The sequence below is a fragment of the Silurus meridionalis genome, chromosome 10 (genome assembly GCF_014805685.1).
Source record: "Silurus meridionalis isolate SWU-2019-XX chromosome 10, ASM1480568v1, whole genome shotgun sequence".
In the NCBI taxonomy this organism is placed as follows: Eukaryota; Metazoa; Chordata; class Actinopteri; order Siluriformes; family Siluridae; genus Silurus; species Silurus meridionalis.
The window spans coordinates 18,879,655-18,891,838 of record NC_060893.1 but is presented as its reverse complement, the minus strand read 5'-3'; the positions used below and the strand labels follow the sequence as shown (position 1 = coordinate 18,891,838).

General features: G+C 38.6%; 1 protein-coding gene across 1 annotated transcript; it reads left to right on the top strand.

The window, feature by feature from the left end:
- Positions 1–500: 500 nt before the first annotated feature.
- msx2a (muscle segment homeobox 2a) lies at positions 501–3,416 on the top strand. The gene is made up of 2 exons (XM_046858675.1): positions 501–1,216; positions 2,284–3,416. Exons 1-2 carry the CDS (start codon positions 949–951, stop codon positions 2,718–2,720), a joined length of 705 nt encoding a protein of 234 aa, XP_046714631.1. The 5' UTR covers positions 501–948; the 3' UTR covers positions 2,721–3,416.
- The last annotated feature ends 8,768 nt before the right edge of the window (positions 3,417–12,184 follow it).

Sequence of the window (12,184 nt, the reverse complement as noted above, 5' to 3'; positions counted from 1 at the left end):
ACTGTAGTTGATGTGCTGTTGTTAATACACATACTATTACTACTTTCTGGGTAAAAGGATACACACTATGGGTAACAAAATGGAAGTTCAGAACTGATACCACCACAGGGATGGAAAAAGCTGCTTGACTAGCATTGTTTCTGAAAGCAATAGTATTTGGAATGATTTGTTGTTGTTGTTGTTGTTGTGATGTGTGTATTGTGAATCTTTTACTGCACCTTAATGACCACTTTAGCTTTTACAGTAATATTTTTAAAGATACATTTTTCAATGTAAAAGATCAGACTGACTTTTTTCTTGTCTCAAAATGTTACAGAAAAACATTTAGGACGTATAGTTTATTAAATATAAAATATATAATATCAATATAAAAATGTGTAAGTCATTGGCTATTATATTAGTTCCCTTACAGATAAGTCCATAAACTTCACGTGGATAATCACATAATTTAATAGTTTTTTTTTTTTTTTTACATTTATACGTTACATTAGATACAGGTCAATTTTCCAGGTGAAATGATTCACACTAAATGGGATAAATGTATATACTTGAGGGCACCACAGTGAACTATGATGGTTTATATGCTGTGAAACGAATTTATGTTATGTTACGTTATGAAACGCAAAGTCCAGCGCGTGTCCTATCTCCTCACGTTAATCAGGTATAATGGACTAAATGAATGCGCTTAAAACGAGCCAATGGCACGCACACACTTCCCTTAATAACTTTGTGTTTTTTTTCCTTGGCTGGGCGGTGACGGTGACTGCCTCCAACTTTGCTCCGGGATGCTCTTCAAACGCTGAGAACTTTTGAGCTTAGTGCACGAGAGAGTCTGCCACTTGCGGGAGCACCGAGCCGCATTCTTATTCTTTTCTTTCTTTCTTTCTTTCCTTCTTTTTTTTTTTTTTTTTTTTTGAGGCGCGCGCTTGATTGTTCCGAGGGCGACGCATGAGGCAAGGCATGAGCGCGGAGCTTTCCGAAGACGCCGCGTGCTCGGCTCAGCGCGCCGCGAGCCTGCCGTTCAGCGTGGACGCGCTCATGGCTCGCGCCGGAGCCAGGACGCCCGCGGAAACCCCTCGCTACGGGAACGCGCGCTCGACGCTGCTGTACGGGCCGCCTGCGCCGGAGGACCGCGTGCCCACGTCGCCCGTCAAGTCGGAAGCGTCAGACCGAGACGAAGCGGCCTGGTCCAAGTCCGCTTGCTCACCGCAGCCACGTAGGTTTACGCACGAACGCGCACACACACACACACACACACACACACATATATATATATATATATATATATATATATATATATATATATATATATATATATATGTACAATATAATCAATATGATAGAAGACACCAGCAAAAACTATATTTCATTGTCTCTTTGGGACAGTGTTACACCAAAATACCTTGTTGTTTTACCTGAAACTGTCGATAAATAGCTTGTTAAGTAAAAGGTACAAAGGTATGGGTGTGAGCTCGAGGACCAGGTACAGTTAAGCACCTTTACCTGAATGTGTGATGATGTGGTGACTCCTACTGCAATGATGCAAGATTCAGTGTTGACATGTTCAGTGAAACGAACTTTTATTTTATTTTTTATAAGCTTCTTCAAATAAACCCCAAATATTTATTTCCATTCACCAGACTAGCAGCTTTATGCTTAAACTATCTACATACAGAATGTTTCCACTGGGGTCATCAAACTTGCACACAAACACCAGTTCATCTAATTAAATTATGGATAAAATAGACAATGGTACAAACATGTTTATTTATAGGACTCATTAACTTTTAGCTCACAGAACTGAAACCATGTACATTGTTTACATATTGAGAACATTTATATGATAATATAACCACTATAATCATCTAGTTGATATAAATGTATAATTACCCTTTAGTTACTAACTTTTATTTGGAACAAAAATAAAAGAACAACTTCTCAAGAAACACATTAGTGACATTTTATTTGATTTGAAACTGTTAAATTCATGTGACCAGAACAAAACTACAACTTAACTACAGTGACTAAAATAATAACTATGAAAACTTTGATATCTGGTTATTAAAACTACAAGAGCAAACTTATAAACCCCAGGCCATAGCTCATGGACCCCTGCTTTGAGAACCACTGGATTAAAAATCTAAAGCTTGGCATATCAAGTATAAAGAAGTGCATAATGAGAAATTATATTGGAATTGATCTTGTGGCCATGAGGCATCTTTGATGAAAAAAAAAAAAAATCTGAGAAGATATTGCAGTTAAAAATGTTCTCCCATGTTACAGGACACTTGGGTCCGAGCTCATGCTCTCTGAGAAAGCACAAGACGAATCGTAAGCCTCGAACTCCATTCACGACGGCTCAGCTCCTGGCCCTGGAGCGCAAGTTCCGTCAGAAGCAGTACCTCTCCATCGCAGAACGTGCTGAGTTCTCTAGTTCTCTCTGTTTGACTGAAACCCAGGTCAAGATCTGGTTCCAAAACAGACGAGCAAAAGCCAAGCGACTGCAGGAGGCTGAGATAGAGAAGCTCAAAATGGCAGCCAAGCCCTCGACGCACTCGGGCCTGTCTTTTCCGTTTCCTCTTAGCAATCAGCCACAGGGAGCAGCAGCACTCCTCTATGGACAATCGGGGCACTTTCCTTTACGTAGATACATGCTCCCTATGCCTCCACTTGGGATTTATTCGACACCTTTGGCCTATAGTATGTATCATTTGTCCTGAGAGGCAATATGGATTTTTCTTTTTGATCCAAACTCAAGACTGTTTGTTGGTGCCTAAACATCTTTGCCCAGTGGGATGATTTATAATCTAAGCAGTGTATGATGTGGCCAAAACAACAACAAAAAAAATGCTAAACAGCTGTGTATTTTTTATTTTTATTTTTTGATATAGTAGTAGCTTTCTAAAGGTTTTTAAACAGACGTTGTGTACCACAAAAATCCTTACAGGCCACAGACTGGGGGGAGGCTACATCTAAATGCACCTTATTATAAAGACTATGCAGGTTCAGATGCTGGATATACTGAACTATTTAATTGAACTGGGTCGGTTGAAGGCCAAGATTGAATAAAATGTTTGTTCTTCACATCTATTTTTTGTTTCTGGAGCAATTCAAAAAGTATAAGGGAGACCTGGACTTTTTAAATCAGACAGGACTGTTGTGTAGGAAATCAATGTTTTACTTTTTTTTTTTTTTTAGGACAGATTACAAATCCAAAAATCTTCAAGTGTTGTGCCACACTATTTTATTTCAAAGAAATTGTTCAACTTAGAAAACTAAATACGATGTTTACACGCGCTCTATATACCCGTTCATGACTTTGTGTAGTGGTCACATACGTATATTTATATGAGGAATAAATGTATCATAATATGTTTTATAACATTGTTGCTTTTCATTAAATGAAACTTTCAGAAGAAACTTGATGCGTTTATATTGATCAGTAACCTGATGTCACATTCCAATATAGGGAATAATAATTATTTCAAAAACATCACCTTCATGGAAAACTAGTTATGAATGATTTGATAAGGATTGATGATGCAGTCTTTGAGAATGTGAGATTAGCTCAGCCCCAAAGGCTAATGCTTTTTAAATTGAGCTGCTGAAAAGAGGCTTTTAGTCATTCATGCTCATAATCTTTTGAAATGTTGAGGTTGATCTGTATAGCTTTCTTTTTTCGTCCTGGTGGTCTTGGGAAAAGTTAATTAAACGGTGTCATTACATGACGCACTGAAACGCTGGAACACTGGGTCTCTCTCGAAATCTGTTCAAGCTGGTTAAACTCTTTTTGTGTAGAAGTGCAGGAATGTGGCTACCTATTGAGTTTGACATGTTGAACTTTTCCATCTATTGTCTTCACTGTAGCACCAATTAACTACACCCTGTCCTACACCCTGGCTGTTATTAAGTGCGAATTAAAACTAATAGTATAATCACAGTTTTGTATTCAAATTAGTCAAGACTGTACCTGGGCTTGAAAGCAAATTTCTCAAGGTATTTAAGTTCAGTTATTATGGGTTTTTTCTTTTGCATGTATTTTGGGAGTGTCCTCTTTAATTCCTTGCAGCAGGGGTGTGATCGTATATTTCTATTGAAGCAGCACTGAATGATGATCGGGTTCTTTTAGAGGCGAAGCGAAACAAAAAATTTTAGGCTTTTTTTTTAAACAGTGTTTTCAGATAATAGCTGTGGTTGGCAGAGAGTTGGAGCTGATTTTAATGGTTTATTATTATTGGTTAACGTAATATTTATTTTCAAGCTCATATGCATATATTGGTGTAGTGAAAAGTCTAGAGATGTGCAACAGCAGGCAAAAGTTACTACATTTTGATGGCGGATTATGGAAGAAGTATAATTTAAATAATTGATAATGATTTGTTTTGGTGCATTTTTTTTATAATTGACTATTTTCTTTGTCAAGCCTATAAAACATCAATGCAATTTCCTTTACTAAAATCAATTCATTTCAGTCCAGTTTTTACAGTACTGTAAATGTTTTAAAGACCAAGGGTTCAAAGGTTTTTGAACAAAAAATGGTTTAAATTAAATCTCAATCAGAAATTGGAATTAGAGAAGCACATAAGTATAGATAGTAAAGTTTGTGTTGGTTTATATTGTATGTCTCACTCTATTCATGCACTTTGTAACATACAATTAAATGCTTACAGTAACTGAGAACAGTCTTCAGTAATTGTTTGACTAAACAAGTGCGTTTGCATTCAATTAAGCATTCTGATAATAATAGAAGTAATAGGTAATAGATAATAAGTAATAGGACTCTATTTAATTAATAGAGTCCTATTACAATCCGCGATGATTGTCATATTTAATAGAGAGCTTAACAGCAGGGGTCTAATGTTTTTCCATGCATTCTGAATTATATACACTGTTAAGGAGTTGGATTCCCATGCTAAACATGGCCAACTCAAAAAAATAAAAATTTTTTGGACATATGACTGACTATTTCTGTTCCAAATTTACTCCTTCCTGGTTCGTATAAGTTCAAGAATTTTTTTTTTTTTTAGAAAAAATCTCCTTGAAGATTGCTCACTCACAGCAACCATTACTTTTCGCCATACGTTTAGGAAAGTCGTCACAGGACTCACAAAAAAAAATTTCTCAAAGAAGTGTTTTTGGATGTGAGGGAAGGAGAACCTTGTTTAGTAATAGTCATTGTTGGCGCTGTTGTTCTTGATGTCTAATTTCATACTGCGGATTCGATTCTGGATCAAATATATACAGTGGAACCTGGTTATGTCGATGTCCTAGGGGGTCGCCAAAAAGCTTCGAGGTAACCGATGATCGAGATAAACGAAAATCAAAATGGCGGCAATATATTAACGTGCTTGAAATTTCTTTATGTACATGATGTGCGTTAATAAATGAGAATGTGCATGCACGTGTTTTTGAAGGGTTTTTTTTACACAACAGCGTTGCCGCGATTTGTTTGATGAAGGCATGCTATAAAAATACATACAGTACATGTTTATCTGTCAGGAATCCACCTGCCACGGCCCCTTCGGCCCCCTTCAGTGTGTCAGGTGCTTTCTCGGCCGCTTTCTCTGAAGCTCCCGGCTTCAATCGCACATATGGTGCTCGTTTAGCATCATCACCAGCTCCTATTTAAACTTCCACACTCTCACTGCCCGTTATTGTTGGTATATGTTGGTTCACGGCGGTCGTTGTTATCGCTCATGTGTATCCCGGTACGTGCCTTCCCACCGGCACTCTCTCAACAGCTGCTCTTTTCTTCCCAAAGCGCACCGCGGATTCCCCCCGATCCTGCCGGTGTTTATTCTATGCTTTTGCTGCTCATCCCACGTTTCGTGCCGCCAAACGCAGCTTTCGCCCCCCGTTCATCACATAACATTTAACAACAAAAGGCATATGTGCACTAACTAACAGCAGAGATTCACCAGTATACAATACAACACCTGTAGCAGCTGTAAGACTTGATTTTTCCGCCACTTCCGCGAGTTCTTCTGCGGCTGCACTGAGATAATCGACGTTAAATGGCAAATTTTTTCCCCCTTGTGCTCGAGATATCAGGGTTCGGCGACATAAATGAATCGACATAACCGATAAAAAATGCTAAGACAAAGCGAGAATTTGGCGGTTCCACTTCAAAAACGTCGACTTAATAGTTTTGTCGAGATAACCGAGGTCGAGATAAGCGGGTTTCACTGTATACAGATGGATCTGAGTATTAGCCATAGTTAATAAAAACTATAAAGATTTTGTTCCTGTTTATTTAAAAAATTTGCGAATGTCACGGCTTGTAGAATATCATTATGCAAAGGCTGTGCATGCTTGCGACTCTTTAGCTCCGCCTCTAGCATGCCATTTTCTTTTCCTGATAAAACTAAAGACTCTTCAGAGATATGAAGGATGCAATACTGCACTATAGCTAGTCAAGATAATACTTAATCTCAGTGTCACTTCTTTATGCTATAAGCAGAAAACGTGTACATAATGCATCATTATTCCAATAAAATAAACATTGTTAATATAAGTGCACTTAACACAGAGCACTTGGGGTAAGCAAGCTTGCTCTCCGCTATCTCCACAAATTCTGGACTGTCAAAATGGGGAACTAATGTATTTTATTTACACTTTATAATCTAAACATGTACATTTTAAACTCATTTAAAGTAATCGCTTTATCCTGGTTATGGTTTTTGTGGATCCACAGCCTATCCTGCGAACACTGAGAATAAGGTGGGAATACACCTCGGGTGGGATGCCTGTCATACATTATTAATCATAGCCATTCCTGTTAACAGCATGTTTGTTGGAGGTAAGAATGAACCAGAGAACCCATTGGAAACCATCAGGCATAAAGAAGGAACGTGCTGGGAAAACTCCACACAGACTGGTCACGATCCAACCTTGGAGTGTTGCTGGTATTCTATTCCACTTGGAATTGTGGCGTATCATTGCTACCCCTCGGAGAAACCATGCCATCCACTAAAAGGCACTGCTTCCCAACCCTGTTCCTGTTTTAGCTGCTCCCAGAACATCTAATTCAGGTGATCAGCTAATTAACAGCCTTCCTGAGTTAAAGGGAGCGTATTAAAGCAGGGAAAACACTCAAAATGTGCAGGGCAGGGGGCCCCGGGGTTGCAAACGTGTACCTTAAGAAAATTCTCTAGTCTAGAAACTGAACACTGGTGCTTGTTCTTCATAGGTCCTTGGCTCTCAGCTCATATATCTTCCCTCTGCCAAAGCTTGTCAGATCTGGGATTTGACTTATCAGCCTTATATGATCTTAAATGCTGCGCTCCATGTCATCCAGACCCTTACTTAATTGCGCTTGACCTCCAATTTTAGTTTAACCACTGTGAAATCATGTGTATGTACTGTGCATAATGATAAGGGCCAGAACACATTTTGAGATTGGCCTTCACTCTCTCACTTAACTGTGGGATTTACTGGCTCTGTCTGACTGCCTCTCTGTTCTGTGGAGCCATGTTACAATTACAAGCGATTTCACAGTCCATTTCCTTCCCTTTGTTTTGAAAACAAGCTCTGGCATTAGTTTGATAGCAGAATGTTCTCGAGGTGCAAAATTGCCTTTCGGCTCCAGAGATTAGCTTCACCCCTTTGGGTTGAAAATCCATGAGCCCTGTGCCAAGTTTGCCTGACTGCTCACTCGACTTAGTGCTAAGCTTTGAAATGCTTCAAACCTGGGAGGTCCACAAAGGTGGCAAGATACTTTATTCTAATCCAGATATAGGCCTTTAATACGCACAAATTACAGATGATTTCAGGCTTGTGAGCCTATTTATGGTTAAACTAGTCTGAATTTGTGTTCAAAAGGCAACGTTTCCAAGCATCAAATGATTTTAAAAAACACCAATTAGTTAATGAGCATGCTTCCTGTGATGCTAAATAAATTTCCCCAAATACCTAAGTTCAGTTGATGTACTGTATCAGCAGCAGTTTTGTGGTGGTGGGTTTTTTTTTTCAGAATTTCCTAGATTTATAAATGGGCTTCAAATTAAAGAAGCAGAAATGTGTGTTTGGAGGTGTAGTGCCCCTAAACAGCTTCACTGGACCTTGCTATTGATTCTCAAGTTTCTCAAGGTGTTTCTCAAAACTTATTCCCTCAGTTGGTGTTCTGATAAAGGTTGAGAGAAGCAGTGTCGAAATCTGCCAATTATGAAGTGGTAGCTCAGTGGTTAAGATGTTGGACACCTGATCAGAAGGTTGTTTGTTCAAATCCCACCATACTGCTGGGCCCATGAGGCCCTGAACACTCAGCTACTTTATTGTTTAAAATATAAGATCAGTTGGTATAAGGATAATTGTTTATTGTGTATAAAAGCTGAGATAACTGTAAGATGATTTGGATAAGGACATCTGCCAAATCTTGTGAATTCAATTAGGCTAGGTTCGAGGACAAAGGACTGTTGACATTAAAGTTTCATTACAGGATAAAGCTGATCTAGGGTTAGCCTTCTTTGTAAGGGGAATATTAATACATATAAATAAATACTTCACACAGCATAAGTCCCTGGCTTTGGTCAAACCTGTACAGTATCTCACAAAAGTTAGTACACCCCTCAAATTTCACCAGCCATTTTAGTATATCTTCTTAAGGGACAATATTATATAAATGAAACTTGGATATATTTTAGTGTAGTCAGTGTGCAGTTTGTATAGCAGTATAGATTTACTGTTGTCTGAAAATGACTTAACATACAGCAATTAATGTCTAAATAACTGGTGAGTAACTGGTGGTAAGCACAAGTGAGTACACCCTAAGCGAACGTGTCAAAACTGTGTTCAAATGTGTCAGAATTTTGTGTGAGCACCACTGTTATCTTGTACTGCCTTAATCCTCCTGAGCATAGAATTTACCAGAGCTGCACAGGTTGTTGCTGGGATCCTCTTTCACTCCTCCATAATGATATCACCGAGCTGCTGGATGTTAGACACATGGCATTTCTTCACCTTCCGCTTGAAGATGACCCACGGGTGCTCAATAGGGTTCAGGTCTGGAGACATACTTAAGCACTCCATCACCCTTAGCTTCCTTAGCAAGGCAGTTGTCATCTTGGCGGTGTGTTTAGGGTCATTATTATGTTGGAAAACTGCGTTCGGCCCAGTTTCTGAAGGGAGAGCATCATGTTCTGCTTCAGAATGTCACAGTACATGTTGGAATCCCTGTTCCCTCAATGACAACTAACTTCCCTCAATAATGGTTGGAACTAAATTCCTTGTGTGTGTCAACGCACTTGGCCAATAAATCTGATTCTGATTCTAAAGACCCGCAGCTCCCCAGTACCAGCAGCACTCATGCAGCCTACATACATCTTACTTTCTTAAGACCACAGGACATGGTTCCATTAATATAAGCTCTTGGACAGGTCGTCTTTAGCAACTTTTTTATGAACCAGCTTCAGAAGAGGCTTCCTTCTGGGACGATGGCGATGCAATCCGACTTGTTGCAGTGTGTGGATTATGGTCTGAGCACTAACAAGCAGACCTTTCGCTTTTGCAACCGCTAAAGCAACGCTGCAGCACTCATGCATCTGATTTTTTAAGCCAGCTTCTGCACCTAACGCACAGCACGAGGACTCAACTTCTTTGGTAGACCCTTGCAAGGGCTGTTCCGAGTGGAGCCCATCTTTAAAAACATCTGTATTACCCTGGCCACTCTACTATAACTCAGTTTCAGGGTTTTACTGATCTTCTTATAGTCTAGGCCATCTTTGTGGAGAGCAACAATTATAATTCTCAAATCCTCAGAGTTATTTGCCATGAGGTGCCATGTTGAACATCCACTGGTACACAAATTTGTATGGTCCTGTCAAGCAGACAAAAACATGAACATGATGAATAGGACCTGTGGCTTTGCACGGTTACACGACCTACATATGTTATCACTTAGAGAACTTACTTTTGTTGCCAGCTATTTAGACAATAATGGCTGTATGTTGTGTTTTTTTTAGAGGACAGTAAATCTATACTGCTATACAAGCTGTACATTGACTACTCTAAAATATATTCACGTTTCATTTTTTTTTAATATTGTCCCTTAAATAGATATACTTAAAAGGTTGCTAAAATGTGAGGGGTGTACTCACTTTTGTGAGATACTGGCTGTATTTTTAGCCATATAGGCAAGAGCGCCATCTACAGCAGGATGCGTTTACAATCAACAGCCTAAGGCAGGTAATCACATGAGCTTTTATGGTGCTGTATTCATTATACACCACGCATTATTTTAAATGTAATTTTTTTTTTTAATGTAGTCTGTGCAATATGTTTGCAAAAAATAATCTAGAAATATCATTCTGACCAATTTCTCAAATTTAAGGCTGGCTGTAGGTGGTGCTCTTGGTTAAGGCTTATTCCAATGCAATTTGTGTGTTTGTGTGTGTGTGTGTGTGTGTGTGTGTGTGTGTGTTTGTGTGTGAGTGAGTGAGTGTGAAAGAGAGAGAGAGAGACAGACAGACAGACAGACAGACAGACAGAGGATATGTAAATTCCCATAACGGCTTGCCTGTGGGTGAAACGGTGTCGTTTGGTGAATTCCCTACAGAAACTATTTTTTTTTCTTACATGTTTATGTACCAGCTCAACACTTACAGTAATGTTCCTCTTTTTGTGAATTTTCACATTTCCTTGTGTCCATAATAAATGAGTAACTTGTTATTATGGGTGTTTTCACAAACTGCATTTGCTACAAATTTTGTAGGATGTAGGATGTGTAGGATGGTGTGTGTGTGTGTGTGTGTGTGTGTGTATGCAAATAAATAACCGCCACCAACCTGACATTGGTTATTTTCCATAATTCCCATAGTGTTAGGCCTCAGCAATTTGCCTTTTTTTTTTACTTCATGAAATAAATTCATTCAATAAATAATTTTATTAATGAAGCAATTGCATACATTTATAGCTACATAGACAAGGCAATAAAACTAGAGAGGCCTCTTAAATATGTATGTATAGAGCATTTTTTATTCAATTGTTAATTGAGGTAATATCCTGAGTAGAAATGATTAAATCAGTTGCTTTTACTTAGCGTAATTCTAGATTAAGTGTACAGCTAAACGTAATATGCCACGTGCAATAACACATAGAGTGTTTTGCTTTTAAATGACTTGATGTGCCACTTAATGCACCACTATCGTTTCCATTGTGGATACTCCACAAGATCTAAGCTTGCCAAGATGCCTACGCATTATTCTCTGCGTGTTTTTGCTCAGAATAAATGAGTACAAGGAGTACAAGGCTGCATAATTGTTCAGAGGAGTGCACAGCTGATTGACAAAGAGCACAATGGCTCTGATAGGGTGGGGGAGAAGGCAAGCGATGTTGCTGCATAGCTCTCTTCATACATACCTGCCAACATCACCGGTGGCTCGGTCGTTTTCTGAGCTCAGTCGAGCAGAAAGCCAAATCTTTGTGCGGATGAAAGAAAGCACACACAAATGCACTCACAATCACACGTTCTTCTCTTTACTTATCTTTGTAAAAAAAAACAATAACATGTTTACGCAAAATGGAAATATGCTGATTACATTTCTGCACATCTGTTGATGGGAATTTGCTACAAGTTAAAGGAAAGCCTCGATGTGGTGACTCATGTTGATGTTATCTTTCTCTACTCTATTTATAGGTTGTATAAAAAGATTGTGTGTCACTGGCAGATTGAAAAAAAAAAGCAAAACTAAAATAAATTACTATTTATCCATACACAGCTTTAGTGTAGAATTGATCAGTCCTTGGACCCAGCCTATAGAAAATATATATATAGTTTGGCTTGGGTTGCTAATGCAGAATAATCTCTATCCTTTAATGGCACAAAGGCCATTTTAAGCCCATTCATAATGCTCTTAATTCCTGCCTTCATGTCAATAAATGTAAAGTCATGGTAGTTCTTTGCTTAAGGAATTAAGATCATGATCGGAACCTCATAAATTCCCATTAAGTTCCTTAAACAAAGCTCTTAACCCTTACCTGCTCAGTTCTTGGTTTCAGCTTTAAGTCACTTCGGATTGCAGTTTTAGCCAAAATAATGTAAGTAAGGTAAACCCCTATTATTTTAAACATATCTGCATAAATACAGTAAAATACAGATGTTTTACTCTCTTTTTTGCTGGCACTTGGACAGCAAAAGTATGTATTATACATTTCACATTTTACACCATCTCCCAAGGTCAATTTAAAC